The following is a 23,506-nucleotide window of genomic DNA, read 5'->3' as shown; positions in this document are numbered from 1 at the left end:
TTTTATCGTGCAATGTTTGTCACGACGATTAATTAATAGTTCAGAACACCTGTAAAGTGGAGTTACATGCATAGTTGAGAGTTCCAGTGCTCTTATACTGTAGATCAGCAATTATGGAATGCCTCCTGTCCAATCAAAATGCTCGGTTGGAATTGTTAAATAAAAAAAATAATACATATAATTGTTTCCAACTACTTAACAAAAGTGCAATGTTAGAAAAAGGACCTAAGAAATCTTTATATCAATGCCTGGGCATTTTTAAGATTTTTGAAAGTTTAAGACATATTAATACCAATTTGAGGCCTTAATTTTAGATTAATGAATTCATTGACTTTTAAGACTTTTTAGGATCTGCGGGAAACCTGTAGATTGTTAACCACACCTGCCATCACAAGGCTGGTCAGCCTATTGGTGTTAATTATATAAAAGTGTGGTTTCAACTTCTCAAACATTTTGACCCAATGAGAATCCAAGCAGGACCAGAACACTGTCTGGATTTAACTTTTGTGGCATGGTGCCAGGGTGCAGACATTTCCTTTAAGGAAAAAAATACATAAATACCAGAGTGTTAAATTCGTTCACAAACTTACTTGAGATTTGTACAAAAACATTTTCTCAAGTGGGCTCAAATTGTGGAATGAGAGGAGATATTATAAGACAGTCATCAGAAAATAAAGACTGCTCCAGCTGAGTGGTGTGACTGAAGCTGAACAGATCTTAGTCTTCACACTGAAAAGTAAAACACTTAATAATCCCACAGATGTTATAAAAGTAACTTTAATTTCACATTTTATTTCCACACACAGTTATATACTTCCACACAACATACAGTATGTTTTTGGACTATTTCCACTTAAATGTCAACTCAGGAATAATCGCTCCTTTGATCCTTATATGACAGATAGCATCCTGCTGGTGCTGCAGTGCACTGTGGAAAATGACATCAGTTTAGGAAACATGAAGCTGGCATCCTGTCAGCCCACAGAGCACTTCCTGATGTCAAGGGACATCACTGACAGGTATGACATGACTTGGTGTTTAAAATAAAGCCATTACTACAGATGACCATCACTTCCAGAGGAGCAGCAAAAACACAACTTCTTAAAGTCAAAGAGCATCTGCAGCTTATCAGAGAGGCCTTGAGCTGCTGAGGTCTATGGTGTGTGTTTAGTGTCTGTTATCTTCTCGCTGTCTGCACCCACTGACTGCAGCTCTGCCAACATGTCTGTTAGTTTCAGCTTGAGCACTGCATCCCTGGACTCTGCTGACACCTGCAGGACAAAGACAGTACTGTGATCATGTGCTCCAAACTTCAGGGAGGGCCACCTACTGCAACAACACTCAGAGCTGAGTTGTTGTTGTTTTTTTTTGTTTGTTTTTTTTACTGATTTTAAAATTGTTACTTGCTGGGAATATATCACTTTCCCCAGGATTCATAAGATTTCAGTTTTGAACACAGAACTGTAGATAATCACTAAATTGTGTCATTTCAGTTTATATGGGAGTAGAACCACATTTTGGTCTGTCATGCAACTACTTTTGTTGGATGATATACTGTCCAAGAAATAATAGGAATTAATAAAATTACTGTGATTTTGAGAAGATTTTACGCCACTGATATAATGACAGAATGAAAATATAGGCGTGTTCACATAGTGTTTTTCTATGGCAGAAAAGCAGTGGCAGAGTACAGCCACACACACGCACGCTAACTACAGTCACATGCCGTGTACTAGTGGCACACTCAAAACGGTCCAAAAGTTGAGTGTGAAATGATGTACACTTCTCACTCTAAACTGTCATCATCTTTGGGACAACAATTTTTTTTTGCATGAAGTACCAATAGAGGTCATCAGTAATGTTTAATGGATCTGTAATGAGTTGGTACCACAAACAATATGACATAAGCTTGCTAGCTTATGTTAGCATTTACTAGCTAGCTAACTTAGCTACTAGCTACGGCAGCACATTTTAATCAGCATAGACACTGAGGCCTAAGTTTTGTTTATGTGTAGACAGCAATAGTGGTCAAATGTTGGCAATAATGCTTCACCGCCCATTTGCGATTCACCATTTAAAAAGAAGGCAAAGAAGAAGAAAAAGAGGTGATTTAAAAAAAAAAAAGCCTTTGTCATTTCTGGTAAGTGCAAAACAGCAGTGTGCGATTTGAGACAACAATGCCCTGTTGAAATTAGTGGACCATGCAAGAAGTACACAGTGTACATAGTGTGCTACGTTTAAGTAAGTGTACTAAAGGAAGTATGGGATTTGAAACACACTGCTGGAATCCAGGTCAATGACAAATTGTTTGTATTTCCTCAAGTGAACAATTTACTTGTAGTCATGGTTGTTAGTGTAGAAGGAAGGTTGTGTAACTTTTTCATTTCATTTCAATATCTGTCATGGTTCACTGAGGATTATGGATTAAATAATTAGCTTGTTCTACATCCAAATAGGCCTACCTGTAGACTATATTTGGAATGTCTAGGAATTAAAAAAATGCCAAAATATCACAAATACCTGTCTGCACTTGGCCATAGTGGAAAGGTTGGCTGATCAATAAAGATGTGATAAAGACTGATAGACTGTAATCTTTAGATAAACTATGACAATGTGGAGCTGCAGCAGAAGACGCACTGCATGAGTCTGAGGCTGTTTTGTGTATTTTGCTAGGTATGGTACAGACGGACGGTGTGTTTCTCCTGCTGACCAGAAATGTGGACTTTCCTTTTGGGCACACACTCTACTCATCCCTACAAACTGTTGGCGAGTTGGTTTGCGTTCAACATCTCCATGACAATGCACAGAGCTCACCGTCATTTACCGACTAATACTGGAATATTAGTGTGCATGTAAACACAGTCGCTTCAATTCCCACTGATGATTTGACTCATTGATGATTAGGTGGCAGCCCTCGTTAGTATGATACTTTTAGCGAGACTCTTACAGGAGCAGTTCCTCTCCTTCTCAGCACGATGCCTTCTGAGAGAAAAGCCTTCCACGTCTCTTCAAACAGAGCGGAGTCATCCAGATCACTCTGGCTCTTTAAGTCCATGTACTTCTCTACAAACCTACAGAATTAAATTGAGAGAATAACAAACATTGAGTGACACTGGAATGGAAATAATATGTTTCATGTAACACACAGTAATCTCTTTTACTGAACTCGTTTGTTTTTTAAACCTTTAACTTGTTGTGCAGCCACCACAGATTCTGGCAGGGTAAAAACCATACACATCCAAACGAGTCCCCTTTTCCTATCTGACAGTTGCTTTCATGCTTTTATATTATAAAGTTTATTTTCACAAATCACTGCCAAACCAAATAAACATACCTTTGACATGTAGAAACAAAGTTTGGTTTGGACAGATCAAAAGCCCAGGGACCTGTCCCAAAGCACTCATAGAACTTCCTGAAAGACAGACAATTACGAGTGAGTGGAACCTGTGAAAACATCTTGCAGCAACTTTTAATGCTGACATGAGCAGCAGCTGATTTCCATCCAAACACAAGCTTGTAAATTCAGATGAGCTCTAGTAAAATGACAAATTTCACTTAGACTACATTCCATAAAACTCATTATTACAGTAAATCACCCAATATGTACTGATGGGATAGGTGAGTATGACAGGATAGGAGGACAATACACTTTATTAGCAATGGTTCAACTCAGACTGTTTATTATGTGCCAGGGATAAATCTAAATTGTAAGGAGACACTGATATTACATTAATATTCAGGAAAAAACAACAACAGCTGTGCAGAATCACACAGCAGGGGACACACTGTGTAGCCAATCTTTGATTTGTGTGAGGGAACTACATCAGTGCCATTAGCAGTCCTAATTTCATTGTTAACTATGTTTATTTGCATTCAGACTATAAGAAAACAGACAGGAGAGATGTGTATGTCTTATCTAATAACTAATCCAATGATGAAACTGATGAGACTTTTAGGGGATCTAAGGTGTTGCTTAGATAGTGAGCAGGGGAAGTGACCCTCCTTCCAGCACTGATGATGGGTGAGACAGAGATAAACTGTAGGTTTGTGAGAGAACTGAGATCAGAGGGATGTACCACAGAGCCAGCTCAACAAAGCCAGGCTTTTTATGGTTTACCTGGCTCAGCAAACCCTAAAGGCTCAGTCAGAGGTAACCTGACTAAGTGTTAGTCTGAGATAACCTGACTGAGATTAGACTCTGTTGAGCCAGGCTTTCTGCTTCAGGCTCTGTGCAAATTACTACAAAATGAGTCAAGGGACGCGTTCAGCACATCATTTAACTCTTAAAAATTATTAAGCCAAGCTGCCTCCTTCCAGTTTTGAATATAAAAAAAATATTACAGTAAAAAGCAATACTGTTTCTTTGATTGAGGCAAAAAAGGGATATTGGCTTTATACACAAAGTGGCAATTTGTATATCAGTTACTAAAGGTTTTTTAGACAGTTTTTTTTGTGTGCATCCGATCCGATACCGAATCCTTTATTTTGAAACCGAGTCCAATACTGAGTCCGATCCAATACTTTGCAAAGATTTAAGAAAGAAAAAAAAAGAATGCATCCAAGTTGTCCCATAAGGTTTGTTTTTATTTAAATAGTATCCAAAAAGCTTATCGGTGGTTGAGCAGCACAAAATGTAAACAAATTCTGAATTGTAAACAAATTGTCCCTCCAGAGTGGCCCCTGAACCAGTTGTCACGACTCCTGTCCATTTATACGATACAATACAATACACCTTTATTGATCCCATAACTGAGAAATTCCAGTGTTACAGCAGTCAAGGAGAAAGAGTATTGCTCATTAGTTGCACTCAGTTAGGAGAACCCAGGACACTCGGTTACAATACATCGGAAAGCGGAGGCAACAATGAACAACATAGATGAAAAACCTGACCATTTTTGTTGTTTTGATTCCTCTGATCTTTTATTACCGATTCCGATTTTGTAAAAATAACGAGATTGGTGCCGATACCCGATCCGAGGATCAGGACATCCCTAATTTGTGCTGTATTAGCGTAATGCATAATGTTACACATTCAATTCACAAGTTATTACATGACTGATTGGTTAAACAAACATCAACACAACAAAGGTTAAATAGAAAATTCCTTCCATTACTAGGACAGGTTGCAGTTGCTCTGCTCTCTCTCCTCTCGCTGTTTGCCAGTGTAATGTTATTAATATGTATAATGTGAGCAGTGCAGCGCATCTCACAACAGAAACAGTCACAAAGTACTTTGTAACATTATTTATTAATTTGGGGAAATACGCTCAGTAAATTCATGTTTTTATCACAAATATACATGTCAGTATTTGTTATGGATGGTCTACCAGCTGACTTTGATATGACATGTTTTAATTTTGCGACAGCCATGACGTAAATAATGACGCCGTGAAAATGACTAATGTCCAAAAGTGTTTTTTCATGATGCAGATGAGCTCACTACATAGTCCCCTACACAGAACACCCTATATAGTGAGTAGGGAGTAGTGAATCAGTGAATGATTTCAGACGCAGCCAGAGACAGTATGTAGGTGGTATGGAAGCATAGCATTTGACTTACGCTCTGACTTCATCCTCTCTGTAGAAGATTTCAGGAACAGTTTCCTGTGTCTTGGTAAAGGCTCTGGTGTTGGGCTTCACATGAAGTGGGTCCCTCTTGGGTGGAAAAGCCTCATATACATCATACCAGATGGGTTTCTCTGATGGCTTTATGACCCCAGAGCGCATCAGATCTCGAACCCTGTCCATCATGCAAGCACACAGTTGGAAGATTTAGGTGGCCTTTGAGAGTAATATCATTAACTGTATAGCACAGATTTACACAGAGATAAATAATAATCACATTGCTGTCTTCAAATCAGAGCTCAAGAATAAAAATGTTGGGCTCAGGTGCATAAAAATTCTAAGAATGACATAATGATGTTCTTTATCTTACACTGTGATCACTATTTAGTGAGTTTAGGAACATTCTGAAGACCCCATCTGACAAGTTCTTAACATACAAACACAGTCGTGGAATGTAAATACGATGATTTTAAACGACACTTCTTTAACCTTACTGGTCAAAAAGAATTTTTGTAGGAGAGTCCAATTCTTTTTCCAGCATAGGTTATCTACAAGGCTATTCCAAAAGGCTACACCAGGTGAACGGATCTTAGTTGTTTTTACAACCTGAGGGTTTAAAACACACTTTTCCAACTGGTGAGTCAGTTACATGCAGTGAAGCAACATCTATATCAGAAGCTGATATCAAAGTACAACTTTTTAAAACAGCATAGATACACCAGATGGGATAGCATCAAAGACTATGGCAAACTGTTTAGGAATTACAGGTATCTGACATTGATGAAGAAATTTCTGATAACTGAACAAAATACCACTACTATTAAATAACTGATTCACCCAAACAATGTTATTATTGAACCCTTCTTTGAAAAATAGAGATCGTTGTTCCATATAGAATATCGGTGCGGTGTGCTTGTATATCATAGACCATGCAGTCAGTGCTTGTTTGTGGAAGTTAGAAAGACACACAGGAATCTTTTCAATGTTATGAACGAGCCTATTGTTACTTTTAGTAAAGTGAAATATCTGACGACTTCTTCCACTTCCGCACAAACATGACGTCAGTCTTGGTCGCATGCCTATGATGTCATCACACCGTGTCCTTACACTCGTGTGACCGGTCATGCTCTTTGAGACTGACATTCATGTACCATTAGCTCATTTCAGCTTTGTTTCGTTGATATTCATCAACAGCCTGTGATGTCTGCTAAGGTGACTTAACGTTGCCGTCCTGACCTAAATGCTGTGACCGCTGGCTAACGTTAATAATACCATCGCTGCTGCAGGAGAGTCTGTTCAATGGAGGTTGCAGAAAAAAAAGCCGTTTTTACTCAATGAAGCAACACGATGTTTTTCAAATAACCAGCTAATTAACTCTGCTCAACGACGGCGTTTATTGTGCCGCAGATGGTTTTAACAGATCAGGCATATGGCTAGTTAGTTACCAAACGCTTCATAAACACCATGTGATCTGCGGCTATCTTACCTGGAGAATACAGTCCCAAACTTCTCTAGTCTGCTGCCAGCCATCTTGGTTTGTCATCCACAGCTGCAGCTCTTTAACAAAAGAGTCACGGATGTATTAGTATTACATCAGTGTCTTAAGCATCTTTAACGTCTACTACCTACATTTACAAGACTTCCGGTCGACTCGAGCAGCTTCCTCTTCTTTCTCGCATTTCCGGTAGACTATCAAGGCTATTCAAGAGAAGGCTGAGACACGGGGTCAAACATGGGGGGATTGCACATGCGCAGTGTAATTTGAGCTGCGATTCTGGAGGGTGCAGACCAGACGTTACTGCGCATGTGCAATCCCCCCATGTTTGACCCCGTGTCTCAGCCTTCTCTTGAATAGCCTTGTAGACTATCTGTTTTGCGGCACATTGCTGCCTCTCACAGGATGTAATGGTAATCCTGTCATCACTGTTGGGTGGAAGTTCAACTTTATTTAAGAGGAATTGGGCAAACAATTCAGGATAAAGACATTTTAAAGTGTTTTCAAAGTAACGAGGTGGAAAAACACATTCTTATTATTCTTTTTCTTATTATATCATTGTTGTTGCTGATGTTGTTTTGTTTGTTTGTTTGTTTGTACAGTTAGTTTGATTATATGGGAAATTCCACATTCACAAGAAGAGGTGGACGTACTCCAGACGGGATTTTAAACTTTTCTATAAAAAACTACAACATCAGGCACGAGCATAGCTAGACTCCAGGTGGTGCTCAAGCACCTGCCCTTTTGCCCTCTGACTAGATAAGTGCCCTTTTTGCAAGACATATTTTTCTATTTCTTTCAATGATCCAAGATTTAATTTGTAAATTTGGCCTGTGGCATCAGTTCTCAATTAATAGTGTGTTTTGTGCCCAACAACTGCATCTGAATCGAACCCCTGTCCCTCCCTCTTGAACTTAACTTGTTGTCACAGCCACCACTGATAATGCATGCCCATCAAGCTCCCTGCAGAGCAGCATCACGTCTCCCTGACGTGTCTTCATGGACAGCCAGGTAATGATAGTGTTTGTTCTAAGCCTCAACACTGTTTGTGACTGTTGTTCAATTAAACCACTATTAAAACATCTCAATACAGCCAGACTGACTTAGACAACAACCCACTATTAAGTTTAACAAAAGGTAGGCTAGTCTGATGTAAAAACCACACTGTCTCCCGCCAACTTGATTCCAGTTCACCAATATTGCAATATCTGCCTCCTAGGAAGGATTAATTAATTTGTATTGGCTTAGAAGAACCACAGAATCTGTCAAGTCCTCAACTCACAATCAAGTCATGGATGTCCCTCCATTCTGCATGCAGTCCCACACCTGTATGGAGGCAGAGTTTGCACTCCGTGGACCTGGAAAAGGTTCAGCTCTGCCTTGAAGAGTGCATGTTCAAGGACATCCCATGTGACAAAGACTTGTTCGATATCTGTATCGACTTGTCGGGAATACAATCTGAAACTAACAAATGCTGTGTATGTAACAATTAACCTTTATATTAAACTCAGAGAGCTCATAAACAACAAACTAGAGCTATATTATTAACTTTCATGGTCCTGTGTGACATTTTGTATTTTAGATATGATATTTTCCAGTGTCATTTCAGGACAAGTTGACATTTACGTAGTGATTGCAGTCATTGTCAAAATTAGATGTTTTAACCTGTGATGAAATATATAATATATGAAATATATTTGTAACTTTTTAGGCACATCAAAGATGTTTCGAAATAGTTTTAACTCTAAGAAAACATGTACAAAATGCTTTGTTGTCAATTAACTTGTGTATTTGTAAGAACTGAATTAAAATTCAACATCCACACATGTATATTGTAATATTTAAACAATCACAGCAAACAAAGCTGCATGTTTTCATTTTAATGACAATTTAATCTCACTTGCAACAGCCGGGAGCCTGCAATAGTAAACCATATAGGCTCATGGAATGGCTGGCAATGCCAAGCTGCCTTTTACTAAATAACAACAGTACCTGAATAGACTAAGTACAAGCGTGCCTGCAATGTGAACCTTGAAAATGTGTGAAATTTTAACAAGATTAGAATTTTATGCAACATACTTTCTTGTTTTAAACAAAAGATTCTTATCCAAAAACAGCCACTCAATCGCACAGGATGCAGTTACTCTCTCAGCTCCTCATCTGTCATGAGCTACAACACTGGAATCAATCTAAAATGAAAAAATATTTCATGAATTCTTAGGTCAAATGATTTACAGAGTTCTTCAAAACGTTTTTTTTGTTATTTGTTTATGTGATTTGTCAAAATTAAGCTTTCTCTGTGTATAATAATTACCTTGTCCTTGACCATTCGCTGTATGTCTTCCTCAGGCACATGCCGTGACCTCAAGTAGTCACCTAACTCATCCATCTTGTGATCTTGTAAAAAAAAAACAAACCTCTGCACCCCTGTTGAATAAGTATAATGCTTAAATATGACCTTAAAGAGTAACTAAACCCTAAAACCATTTTTTTCAGCTGATAATCATTGTTTCTGGTTGTATAGTAGTGTTACTGACTGATCCTGCTCAAAATCTTGACAGTTTAGTGCAAACTGTTGAAAATCTACATTTTATTTTAAAAATGTGCTATGGAGTGCCCTCTTCAGCTTGAAACCTGGTTACTACATTTGAATTTACATTACATTACATTTGAGGCGAATGACTCTTTTTCGATGACGTCACTAACGTCCACGCTAAAGCCTGCCCTCCTCCCTTTACTTCTCCCCTTACTATAAAATCATTCTGTCCGCAGTTATCAAACCGACAGCGAGTAGGTTGGATCAGGGCAGAGACAATAGCTGGTAATTTGTCGAATTGTATTGTTAGCATAGTGTTTTTTAGTGTAGGTTTACAGTTACTAGTGTGTTTATAGTATTTAGGTTAGCTGGTCAAGGAGAGGCGCCGAGGCTCGGGAGTATATGTGCGGGGCGGCGACGGAGGGATGTGGAGGGCCGCTGCGCCGTGAGAGAGAGCCGAGCCTCGGGAGTATATGTGCAGGGCTGCGAGGGAGGGAGGGGTGGATGGATGCGGTGGGCTGCTGCGCGGTGAGCCCAGGCTCCCAGAGAGGGAGAAATAGAACCAAGTAGGATAAAATAAGTCAAAGTGTGGAGAAGGGGACCGACCGAGCTCCAGCCGCCTTCCCTTCTGCCCGTGTGACACAGTTAGGGGCGGTTTTCCAAGCCACCATCGGCACAATGAAAATAAGCCAAAGTATGGAGGAGAGGGACCAGGTAAAAGAGGCCGACCTCCGGGGAAGCCCTCTCCCCTCTCCCCGCAGCGAGGGACCGCTCTCCAAGGTACCAGTGCTGGGCTGGGTGAAAATAAGCCAAAGTGTGAAGGAGAGGCACTGGGTAAAGAGGCCTGACCTCCGGGGAAGCCCTCTCTCCTCTCCCCGCAGCGAGGGATAATCTTCACTCTGCCCGCTTCCTCAGCCGCTTGCAACTGTCTGTACTGTTCCTCCTCAATGCTTCACAAAACTGGGGTCACGTTGTGCATCTGCTGTAGCTAATACACTGACTATCAATAAGTGCCTCATACAACCACACTTCATAAAATTTGAACTATCCCATTAATATTTAAAATAACTCACTTTTCTGGTTCTCTAATCTTGTACTCCACCCCCATTTTGTAGCAACAACGCCTAAAATGACATACCTAGTCTGGGGCCGTTAGTTGCCGTTTTGGTAAGGAAACGGAACCAGGACGAGTGAGACAGGATCCGGAATTCAATGGATGTGCCTTTCCGTAAAAATAAAAGCACCAAGCTAATGAAAATGCGGTGAAACTTTTAATTTAAAGAATATAATTTACAAGAAAAGCCCCAAGCCATTAAGTTAATCGATTTTCTTACACCCCTCATCACCCCAAATCGATGGTGCGCCAGAATTTAAAGTTTTACTATGGTGAACACTTTTAGTTTGGTGAATTTGGTGAATACCGCATCCGCTCCCTAGACCGGAACCAGAATCCAGACAAAATTCAGAGTGAATAGACACCTGGTGACGCGAGGCTATGACATACCCAAATTAAAATGACTGTAGCTTCTGGACAGCTCTGACTACATAACTGTCTGTGGCTTCATCTGAGCAGGTAAATGACCTTATGGGGCTGTAGGCACACTATCAATGAACACTTGTTTCAAATTTGAATAAGAAAGCACAAAGTATGACCATTCTACAGTGTTTTTTCCATGAAAAGATCCAGGCAGAGCTCGAAAAGACAAGTTGGTCATTCGGCTTCAAAACAGTACTGTCAGTGATCAAACAAGACTCATTGACATCAGGCGTGATTGTGATAGCTGATGTTGTTTTTGACACAGAAACACCATAAAATATCACCAAATAAAGCCACATGAAACGTGAAAGTTATGATCCCACTTTCTAGACGGTGTATCTCAGCCAAAAATAGTGGTAGGAGTGAGACTCTTACCTTTTATAAAACAGCTAGGCCAATAAGGCTAAAAACCCGCAGAAAAACGGAACCTTGTAGAAGACAAAAGTGGATACAGGCAATAAAATGTGAGGCTTCAACAGGGAAGAAATTGTAGGATCCTGACACTCGGTATGCCTATGTGTGCAGCAAACACTTTGTCAAACCCTACAACTGTGTTTTTTAGGGGTCATCCCTATGTTTCCAGGGTTCTATGTTCCCCACTTAACCCTGCAAAAAAGCTTCTATCTTCCCCGCTTACACAAAAAGGGTTCTATGTTTCCCGCTTGGTTGAGCGGGAAACATAGAACCCTGGAAACATAGATACACTCCCGTTTTTTAGAATAACAGTTAACTGTATTTATGTATGTTAAGCTAAAGCATTGACAGTATGAATGCAACTTCTATTATATTTGTGCCCAGCGCTCCGTGATTCAAACAGTCCATTCCAGCAGGCTGACGGCTGAGCATGCCGAAATGCTCATCTTCTTAAAAAAGAATCTCCACATAATGTTTTTTCCAAGACGAGCAAGGTAAGGAGAAGGGACACTGAGGTAGACCGGCAATATTAAGCTTATCTATATACCTCTCTGGTAGGCATAGCGTGCTAAAATAATCCTTTGCCATCTTATTATTAGCTAATTATTAGCTAGCTATAATTAGCTATCTATAGCTAATAATTGTAGCTAGTAGCTAGCAATACAGTAGTGGAAACTTAATGCGCGGCTGCAGAGGCAAAATGACAGTGAACGATTGAAGAAGCGGAGGGGAATGTGGGCCTCGTTTCCCCTTTGGGGGCGTGGCTTTCAGATTATGACGCATTGCAGTGCCGTAGAATATATCTATTCAAGGGCTCTGGTTCGGGGTATCGGAGGATAACAGCTAGCCGGAATAACAGCTACACTTGAAATGCATGGAACCCACATTTGGCAAATGTAATAAAACTAATGCATTTCAAAAACGTCAGAACGGCAAGTGCGCTGAAGCGGCATGAATTTTGACTTGTTTTTTTGTCTGTTTACATTTTAGCAATACTGTCAATTGCCACATAAATGTTACATTCCATGACAAATGGTTCTTTCACAGTTAAGAGATATGATCAAAACTACAAAAAAGTGTTGATTAAAAGACTTTTGAAATTATACCGAACACTTAACATTTACAAAAATCACCTGTAATAATTACCTTATTTAGCATTGCATATTGCTAGCATGCCATGAGTGCCATGTTTGTGCCAGCAAGGTGATAGAGGGTCATTTGAAAACAGCACCAGGCAGTGCATGCGCAGTTTATATCTCATAGTTTTGACTGTTTGTCTCATAATTATGACTTACCACATGGATATTTTTTTTCTATCAGTGGCAGAAATGGGCTCCCATGCTTTTTAAGAAACTCAATTTGAAAAAAAGTTTACACTTCCCACACCCCAGCAATAATAATTAATTTAAACAAATCTGACATGCAGTTTGGTTGTGTTTTAACATGCTGTGCGCAAAGAGCACTGAGGTGGACAGGAAGAGCGCAGAGCTGCAGCCGCTGCATGGGTCTGTTTTCTGGCATTCTTTTATAATATTAAAGCTTATTTAGAGAAGAAAATAAGGAGAGGAGAGTAAGGGAAGGGAGGGAAACAGAGTGAGGAGGAGAGCAGAATGCACTTAGCTTGATTGTTACAACTGGACAAACTCCTCCTTTAGAGGGTAGATTGTTGGTTTATTATTTTATTTATTCACAGTGTTTTGCAATTTTGTGTGAAGATTTGTTGATTGTGAATGTTTTTTTATATTTTACAGAGCACTAAAGTGTGCAGAATGTGGCATTGCTTGCTTTGTTGTTGTCTGTTATAAATGATAAATGTAGAAAGTGAAAGTGTAGCACTTGGGAGGTGCATATGGTATAGATTTTGAGACACCTCACATGTCAACTAGACAGACATTTACTGTTCACAAATGTACTGTGTGTACTAAGGCTTCAAGAAACCCTCTGGTGCTGACTGAAACCTCCCAGCAGGGTGCACTATGCATGCACACTTTTTTTCTTTTCTTTTTTTTTCCTTTACCAGCTCTTTGTATGTGCAAAAAATATAAAATTGTGGAAGAGATACCCTTTTTTTTTGCACTTGACCACCTGTCCATCAAAATGTCTGTGCACAATAAGAGGCCTCAAAAAAACCAACTATGTGGTTGATAATTTCCATATGAACAGATGATACATTATTCTATATTTATTTATTTATTTATTTATTCTTTTCTGTAACTCCCTGTATGGTATGACAGCTCTGTGTGTATACAACAGAACTGTCAGCATACAACAGTTGTTGGGAAATGGAACAACTCTCTTCTTAAATATGAGGAAAATAAGGTAAAAAAAAAAAAAAGCTTTAGCAAAGAAAAAAATATGCATTGTTTACACTGGGGACTATTCAAATATGAATAAGTTAAGTACTTTAAGAAATTGGTCAGTATTAGAAAATAAGAGGAACGAAACATTACACCAGTATTTCTGTTTACTCAAATATTAATGGACATCTTAACAGAAGATGTTAAAATACAAATGATTTACAAGAGTTTAGATAACACATATAGGAGGACAGAGGGACCTTTATCCTTTATACGTCCTGAAAACAATACCATTGGAATCAAACTGTGAAGGCATCATATAAATATGAATACTATTAATCAGCTTAGAAAGAATGTTATGAAATACAACCAAAGACCTAAAATCTAATATCCTACTTTTGCTCTGCCTTTATTAAGAGATTGTATACTACAGAATATGAAAACAATATTATTCACAAATTCCTCTACACAGAGCACCCCTTAAATGAATTACTCAGAGAGACACCTTTACGATCTTTTCCTATCATTAGTGTGGTACAGTGATAACAAGTCCTCTGGAACAGATGGTTTTTCTCCTGAAGTCTCCAAATTATTTTACCAGCAGATGGCGCCCCTTTCTCTTAGAAGTGTTGAAAGACAGCATATTAGTCACTGCCTTACCTTGGAGTATGATTAAGGGCTTCATATTTCCTGAAAGTCATAAACATTGAATTCATATTGGCAGTTTGCCTATTGATTGGTCCTACTAATTGTAGCACAATCAAAATAGTACTTACATCTGTAATTAATGAAGCTCAATCTGGTTTTTGCCCATAAGAACTCTCTAACAACATATGTGCAACATTAATCACACTTGATTTCAGAAAAAAAGGTTGCTTTTCTTTTAGACTTCTTTAACACTTTTGACGCTTTTGAGAAGGATTTCTTTGACAAAGAAAACACTGTACAGTAACGCCATATATTCAGTTAAGCTTTACTTCAGGTCATCAGCCAGATTGGATGTGACACGTGGCATTCAGAAAGGGTGCTCTGAATCATTTCTCCATCTCTTTCTGTTTGCTGCCTAACTTTTATATATATATAAAAAAAAATCAGTCAAATTGTCTGCAGGGCATCTTCACACTGCAGAATATAGCAGATATTAATAGTTATTTGTCAATATTAAAAGAAGTAAGAATAGGGGTATGAAATAGAAGTATTTACATGTAAGTAACAAAATACAATAAAATAGAAATAAAAATGTGCATTATGTTACACCATTAACACTGGTACTTACAGTAAGATATTAGGAATAAAATAAGTGTGTGTAAAAACATACAAATATGTGCACTGTGCGAGATTACACTGTATAAACTAGTGTTACATTCAGAAATATAAAATATGTATTATGCTATAATGGTTATTAAATATATACATCAATAGAATAAAGACAAGAATAAGAATAAACATAAAAAGTATGTGCAGTTATGTGCATTGTATAATGAATAAATATATACATTCAAGAGGTGTTAAGAATATTACAGTTGAATAATTGCACCAATTATTGAGAGTTTGCAGATAGGTCAATTAATTAAGTCCAAGCGCCAGTCGTATTGATTCAGAGTGGCTGTCACTCTGAGGGAGGAGTTGTACAGGTTGATGGCCATAGGCAGGAATGACTCGCTTATGACAGACATTGCTGAGATAACATGGGAATGAATAGACTTTTGGTCAGCTTTAGATGTCCAACTGTCTGTCCTAAATCAGAACCTATCAGTACCTCCATGAAACAATCATGGGTTAGTTGCTAATCTGTATACACAAGGACACTGAGATTTCATTCCAACAAATAAGAAAACACAGGATTTACAAAAGCTGCAAGGCTTAAAATTGAGCGTAAAACCGCTGTAAGTTCTGCCTAAATGCCAGCTGGAATGTAAAGAATGCAGGCTCACTCACCAACCCGTTCTCATTACTCTTTCTTTGTTTTGTTTTTCAGTAATTTGCTATGGCCAGTTATGCTGAGTATAGGTCCTTGAAACTTTTAATTCAGGTTGAGGCACAGAAAACTGTCAGGGTGAATTTTGAGGAAAGGCGTCTAAAATGACTCACAAGACATGTAGAATATGTCAAACTGATGGAATGATGCAGTCCTGAAAACCTTGAGTCTTTGAGGATAGAAATCATATACGGTAACTTCAATGAAGCGTTTTAACAATATGACAACATTTGTTAATGGATATGTTTCTTGGGGGGTAGGGCAGCAGTAGCTCAGCCTATAGGGACTTAGCTTGGGAACCGGAGGGTCGCTGGCTTCTGTCCCCATATGGACAAAGCATGGAATGTGGACTGGCAGCTGGGGAGGTGCCAGTCGCCTAATGGGTACCGCTGAGGTACCCTTGAGCAAGGCACTGAACCCCAAACTGCTTGGGGGCACCTGTCCCATTTAATGCATGTGTAGTGTGTATATTGCATGTGTTTTCCAGCCAATAGACAGGAAGAAATAGTTTGATCAATAGCATTGAAAAAACGATTCATCAGAAAAAGGGGAAGACATTGGAACAGAAATAGGAATTTGGACAAGATGTTAATTTTAACTGTGTTAATTCTTCCAATCAGGGATAGAGGTAAACTTCCCCATCTTTGAAGGTCAGATTTAATTTTAGACATTGTGTGTGTGTGTGTGTGTGTGTGTGTGTGTGTGCGCGCGCGCGCGTGTGTGTGTCTGTGTCTGTGTCTGTGTCTGTGTTTGTGTATGAATGGGTGAATGGTGCCTGTGTTGCAAAGCCCTTCAAATGTTCTCTAAGACTAGAAAAGCAGCTGTGAGTGCAGTCCATTCACCAAAATGTGCTTCAAAGCCTGATGTTCTTGATCTTCTTACTCTGTGCCATAGAGCTCCACTGTTGTCCAAAAACTATTAAAACCATCAAATAGCCAAACTGGGTGACATGTTCCCTCATTAACCTTGAGCACTTACACTCACTGTAGTTTATTTCAACTCAGTCCCACATACACTATGCCGATGCCCCAAATATTCACTAGACCACCAAATGTGTATTAATCCACTGCTGAAAATAGTCCCCAGTAAATACAATAAATCTTCCTGTTTGAGTAACATTTGCTAAAACCTACAGTAGTCCACTGTAGGTCAACTGGGAATTTCTGAGCTTTAAAAAAAATGAAACTGTATATTTGTGAGCCGTTTTTAAAGATTTATGTCCTCAGGAGGAACCAGTGGGCTTGAAACTGAGATGGACTGATGGTGACTGAGAGGCAGACTAACATTGTTGGCTTTGGTCTTTTCATGGTATTTGTTGAGAATAAAAAAGTAAAGGAGCTAAAGTACCTCTGGTTCTTGTTCACAAGTGAGGGCAAAACAGAGAGTGAGATTGACAGGCAGATTGGTGCAGCATCGGCAGTAATGCGGGTGTTGTACCTGACCATTGCAGTAAAGACAGAGCTTATCCAGAAGGCAAAGCTTTGGATTTACCAGTTGATCTATACAAGAAGCTGAAATTAATTTCCTCTTTAGGGTGGCTAGGCCCACCCAGGAAGGAGCGCTGAGTAGAACCACTGCTATTTTTTCATCAAAAAGAGCCAGTTAAGGTGGTTTGGGCATCTGATTTGGGCATTTGGTCAGGAAGTGTCCTGAGCATCTCCTTTTGGAGCTTTTTCTAGGCACAACCAGCTGGAAGGAGCTCCTGGTGTGAACCCAGCTGAAGACATTATACGCTGATCAGCCAAAACATTAAAACTACTGACAGGGGAAGTGAAAGACAATGATCATCTTGCGACAATGCACTGCTTTGCTGGGAAACCTTTGTGTCTTGGCTTCATGTGGATGCCACCTGACACCCACCACCGACCCAAACATTGGTGCAGACCAAGTACACCCCCTCATGGCAGCGGCCCTCCCTAATGACAGCCAGTACGTTAACATGACATTAGAGAAAATCGATTGATTGTCCTACTCTGACTAAACCGGACTTTTAAAATACATGTAAACATGTTTGTGCGACTGAAATTGTACTAAATCAGATTTCTCAAAGTCAAACTAGCACACCCAGATAATGCGCTTGGGAGTCGAACTACTACTGTATGTAGACAGAGACTAGGCGCTCTGTGCATGCTCCATTTTTGGACGGACGAGAGACACAGTTCATGCTGTGTCAGCTGAAAGAGTTACACATTTTAAAATAGGTTGTTGGGAGAAAACACGACTTTTACAAAAAAGTGGCGGAACAGCTGGACGATGCTTGGTTGTTTGGTCTGTGAATATGAATAGGTCAACTGGAAAAAGGTCCAATACTGACAAGCTGAAAGGGGGCATATCATCACCTATCGTAGCGCATCGGACATACTTCAATTCTCCTCCTGTCCTTGTATACTGGGAAAAGGACAGTAGTCCAATTAAATGGCCTTAACTGTGCATATAAATGTACTGAGTAGCACCCCACAGCAAAACAATACACCATGTCTTACCGTAAAAATACTGCTCAGGAATGGCCTGAGGAACGTGACAAAGAGCTCAAGGTGTCGGCCTGGCCTCCAAATCCCCAAGACTCCAATCTGATCAAGCATTAGTGGGACATGCCAGTACCCCAGAGATACCCCCATCCACAGTGGGGCCTCCCTGGATCGGACCTGGCTCTGACATGTCAAGGCATGGACACAGGATCTCTGGGGGTGGCCTGTGTTGTCTGGCACCAGGGTGTTGGTGGTGAATCCTTTGAGACCTGTTGGTTGTGAGGTGGGGTACCAGCATGTCCCACAGGTGCTCTTTTAGATGGGGAACTGGGGAATTTAGAAGCCAGGTCAACACCTTGAGCTCTTTGTCACATTCCTTGGGCCATTCCTGAGCAGTTTTTATGGTGTGACATGGTGCATTGTCCTGCTGGGGGGCCACTGCCATCAAGGAGTACCATTGCCATGAGGGGACATACTTGGCCTGCAGCGGGGTTTGGCTGGGTGCTGCATGTCAAGTAGCATCCACCTGAATGCTCGGACCCAAAGTTTCCCAGCAGAACATTGCATTGTAACGACATGATCAACGTTATTCTCTTCACCTGTCAGTGGTTTTAATGTTTTAGCTGATCGGTGTACATCTCATGTGGCTTTTAAAAACATCAGGGTCCCCCAGAAGGAGCTGGAGGAGAGGGTTATCTTGACTACATTAATTATTGGATAAAGAACAGAATAATGCCACTGTAATCTTTTTAGAGGAAATAAACAAGGAGAAGGTGTGGTTATGGGGTAATAAAACCAGGACAAACTACAAGACATAATGCATGCAGTAGCTTTATTTCCTAAGCCTACTCATAAGGCTAAGGAAAGGTAAGGAATACAAAACAGTTAAAAAAACAAAACTATAGTCTTCTAATAAACATCCCACTGGACAACAAAGCAGGAGATGTTCTCAGTCTCTCGGGACACTATTGTGTTTGTTACTTTGGTTTCTGTGCTATTGAAAGGCAGCACAGGCAGGCTTATTACTGCGTGAAAAAAGAGAAAGTGAACTTTAAACTCTCCTTGTCACCTGACTGCACATAAAACTACAGCACGGGGCCCTGGCTCAACAGGACATGAAACATTACACACTATAACTATAATGTACAGTTCCACACAAGGAAATGACATACACTACCTGCAAAATGCATGTTGCATCTTTGCAATAAGTTCTCTTCTTTAACCTGAACAATTTGCCTGAATAGAAAGAGCGAGAGCATAGACAGGTTTTGTGGAGGGATCTGAGATACTCTGAAAGTAGACAGAAGTGAACAGACTGTAGTTTGTCAGTGGGTGGCTTTTCAGGTTCCACAACAGGGAGACTTGTCGAGCCGTGATACAGGCAGGCTGGTAAGGCCAGGTTCAGTTCAGGAATGTCAGCACGTAACAGGGTGGTGTAGAGAGAGGGACGGAGGGAGGGAGTCTATCAGAGGAGGGACAAAGAGCAGGAGAGAGAGAGTCATAAATGCAATAATTACAGCTTAGGCAGAAATAAGTGACGCACTCTCTTGGTTCCGCAGGCTGCCTGCGTCGCTAACAACACTATTGTCCCACTGACAAGAAGGAAACACGGCCTGTGAACCACTTCTCCGCTCTCAGAGTTGTTCTTGGGATTTATTTTCAGCAGGACTTTTCATTTCTAGTCATGGATTTGCTCCTGGATTCTGGCTAATTATGACTTTTCCCCCATTTTTTCAAAGTCAAGCAGAATCTTCGTAACTCACTTTTTTTTTAATCAAGAAAAGGGAATCATTTACTATGTCTGTGACTGCTCTGTTCAGGAGCAAGTGGGGGCAGAAGTCACAGGACACTGCACAGAAGCATCCAACACCTGTGGTTCAACCCAGCCATGATGATGATGATGACGAGGATGACCCAAAAGTTGGTTTCAGCAGAGAGCCTATCCAAAGGAACTCACGCTTTTATCGGTCAATGAGGAAGAAGAGGCTGGTCTCAGCTCAGCAGTCTGAAAGTAAGAAAACATCAGTCTTTACACTGTATTTGCACTGTACCCCAAATCTGGGGAATATGGGTTTGTGTCTCACAAGTTATTTAACACTTTAGGTGACTTCCTGGTCCTAAAGAAGTTGGTTTTTAGCCTAACTCAGAGCCAAATTCATGTTTGTACTTATTTGAATGAATGCACAGTCAACATTGACCGACTTTGTTTGAAAGAATCACACTGCAGCAACATAGTTAGGAATTCAGCTCTGTCTCTGCTCAGTAATGGAGTCTTACTGCATATTGTTGCTCTGCTTTGTTGTCCTATTGGCAGTGCATGCAGTTGTTATTAAAAGTGGAACAAAGGCTTGGTACTCCAGTCCCTCAGTAGAAATCTACATGAATGCAACCTGAGAAACGAGTTCTGTTTTAACAGCACAATAGTCTGAGTAATACCTGTTGGTACTTTCCAAAGGTCAGCCTCTGACCTCATGATTTAAAAACATAAAACAGCTTGAAGTTTGTATGTTTAAATGAAACACCCAAACATATGTGATATTTTGTTGTATTGGTGGGAGTTTTATTCACCAGCCTGCTTTGTACTTACAGATCAATCACAGAAGCTGAATAACAGTAATAATTAACCTCAACAAATGTTTTGCTCGTAGTGTTTTTATCCAGTATATTATTTATTATTAGTTATGTACTGTATAGGAATGCAACATATTCACAGGGCCACACCAAATGCAACAATAAAGTCTTTGAGCTTAGACTTTGCCCGGCATCTCAGATAGGCCTCAAAGGAAGGGATTAAAGTGATTACTTAATATATAACTAGCATCACTCTCACAAATAGGAAAAGTAAAACAAAGTCATAAAATAGTGAAGCCTGTTTAAAAATGTCACAAAATCCAGTCACTTGATCGTCCAGTGACTCAAATTAAAAACAAAACTAAAACAGGTGTTTTCAGAGGCAGTTTCCAGTTCAAATGAAATCATAAATTATGATATTGATTAAGATTACCTGATCTTGTCACCAGTTATCAGTTTTCCTGTATATTGATCATTTGCATTGATAACTTTGTCCTTTGAATTTTATCAGGATACGATCACATGGTTAGATAACATAACTGATAAATGCACTACAGATTACGGCACAGTGCGGCCATCACAAATGAATATGTAACTGAACTTACTGTGATACATGCAACTAACATTTCGCACTGTGCTCATACTTAGCGAAGCTAGCCACTGGCTGCATTTACAAAACCTACAATTTCAAAAATAGTGCTGGTGGTAAAATGTTGAGACGTTGAGACAATGTTGTTAGAGCAATGTTGTCTTAAAAATTTGTAAAGATGAAGAGATACTGGTGAAGCTTCAAACACATCCAGGTAAAGAGGCTTGTTTTCTTTCTTACCAGGAGCAATAGTAATTGAGAAGATTGATGTTAGTTTCACCCCCTGGAAGTCTGTTGCCTACAGACATGTTTGGAACAACTTAGCACAATCGCTGGGGGCAGGAAAAACAGCTAGTCCAGCTTCTTACAAGCTCAAAGCTTTCCTTTTACATAATGTTTGTATTTATTTTGTGTAGAAGGAGGAAGAACCACTGGTACAAACAGATGTATTGTACATTGCTATGAACAAGTGGATTTGTAGCATTCACAGGTTATCTCTTTGGTTTGAGCAAATGTTATGGGAGTCTGGGGACATTCGTCTTTCGTTTTGTAATAGAAATGGGTGGGGATATCCAGACCACGTGACGGCGTTGCCATAGGTACGGCACGTGTGTTACATGTAACAGAGATGTTGCAGCTCTGCAATACAGCTGAATCAAATGAAATCATATCCATTTTTATCTCTTCTTGCGATGCACTGAACACTTCCATTTCTGTTGTACTACGGACAACAATTCGGGGAACAGCAATTCCAGTGTAGGTGGGCGTAAGGCAAAGCTAATCAGCCGTTGGTCGAGGAAGTACAGAAGTACATGGATTTGGATCCAATCACATCACTGCCGCTGGGAGCCAGCGCTAGTTCTATTACAACTTTCCTATGGGAATGTCCACAGGCGACAGAGTCAGCCAGCGTGCTGACATCATCGGAGTCTGTGTAAGAGACTACGAAGGTGGAAGACACACTGATCTTGAAAAATGATCATGTCTTAAACACACAATATGGAATTTCTGCCACTAGAGGCCTCTTAATTAGACAATAAACAATAAAAGAAGGACTCTAATGATGCTGTGAAGTAGTTTGGGATCATAGGAGATGTTGTCTTTAGTCATGTTTATTCACGTTATGTCATTTCATTCTAATGAAATAGCCGCAACTAGCATAATGTTAAATCGCTAACTTAGGCTACCATTAGCATTAGCAAAAGTTGACTACCCATACAGCTACTGTAGCTAACATTATGTGGCAAATTCCAGTCATAGGGTAGCTCAGTACTGTTATCTGTGGTCAAAACAATAAAAGTAGAAACCTACTTAGAACCGCAGATTTAGATTCTATTTGTGGTGGTATCTGATTGGTAGGGGGGCATAGTAGGGAGACACAGACCAGAGTTAGCATCTTGTAGCAACCAGGCCCCCAGGAAGTGCACCGGGCTCTGAGGCTAACAGTGAAATTACAACTTCTGAGCCTGTCAAGTGATGCCATCTGGCCCAAAAACCTTTTCCCCATAGACTTACATTGTGAAAGAGATGTCTGTAAATTAGTGGATAATTATTATTATATATATATATATTTTTTTTTTTGGAGGGTCACAACCACCGTGAAATGATGAGTTTGACTATCAGGATTTGATCTCTTCAGTCCAATAACATTTGGGAAGTTTAGAAGAGCCATGCGATTAATCATTTTATCCCCATTCAAGTTAGCGGACTGCAAAATAGGAAGTAGCCAGCTCAGCCGGTGGAAGTCTCTAGGGCCCAATGATGTGGAAGCAGCGCTGTTCATCTTTTGATAGGAATGAATGAGGTCCCACCTGATGGGTGGACCAATTCTTTTATAAACGGGTAAAGATAGCACACACATCCTAAAAGACGTAATGCTGGGTGCTGGACCAAAAAGTAAGAATGAAGTAAAAGATAAAGTCTGCACACCAGAAGCTGCTCCTTCAAGAATTTATTTGATGTAACGTTTTGGGCTCCTGCCCTTCATCAGACATGCCCTTCATCAGACATGATGAAGGGCAGGAGCCCAAAACGTTACATCAAATAAATTCTTGAA

General features: G+C 39.9%; 2 protein-coding genes across 5 annotated transcripts in view; one reads left to right on the top strand and one right to left on the bottom strand.

Annotated features, from left to right (window-relative positions):
- Window positions 1–759: 759 nt before the first annotated feature.
- On the bottom strand, window positions 760–10,688 carry mrps23 (mitochondrial ribosomal protein S23). 4 transcript variants are annotated; one of them, XM_033630408.2, is made up of 6 exons: window positions 10,670–10,688; window positions 7,052–7,122; window positions 5,561–5,740; window positions 3,335–3,412; window positions 2,948–3,071; window positions 760–1,271 (listed from the first exon to the last, which is right to left on the bottom strand). In XM_033630408.2, exons 2-6 carry the CDS (start codon window positions 7,093–7,095, stop codon window positions 1,155–1,157), a joined length of 543 nt encoding a protein of 180 aa, XP_033486299.1. In that variant the 5' UTR covers window positions 7,096–7,122; window positions 10,670–10,688; the 3' UTR covers window positions 760–1,154. The 4 variants fall into 4 exon arrangements, with proteins under 4 accessions (XP_033486299.1, XP_033486300.1, XP_033486298.1 ...); XM_033630409.2 differs by lacking the exon at window positions 10,670–10,688 and adding an exon at window positions 9,140–9,227; XM_033630407.2 differs by lacking the exon at window positions 10,670–10,688 and adding an exon at window positions 7,195–7,279.
- A 9,125-nt stretch (window positions 10,689–19,813) lies between these two features.
- The window catches only part of ngef (neuronal guanine nucleotide exchange factor), a 43,424-nt gene continuing 39,731 nt past the window's right edge, over window positions 19,814–23,506 (top strand). Inside the window, exon 1 of the mRNA XM_033632258.2 lies at window positions 19,814–20,301. Within this exon, the coding sequence (XP_033488149.1) occupies window positions 20,088–20,301 (214 nt within the window). The 5' untranslated portion in view covers window positions 19,814–20,087. The remainder of the gene's footprint in view (window positions 20,302–23,506) is intronic.

Source organism: Epinephelus lanceolatus, chromosome 4 (assembly GCF_041903045.1).
Source record: "Epinephelus lanceolatus isolate andai-2023 chromosome 4, ASM4190304v1, whole genome shotgun sequence".
Lineage (NCBI taxonomy): Eukaryota > Metazoa > Chordata > Actinopteri > Perciformes > Serranidae > Epinephelus > Epinephelus lanceolatus.
The sequence above is the reverse complement of the archived record's forward strand: the minus strand, read 5'-3'. Positions and strand labels throughout refer to the sequence as shown.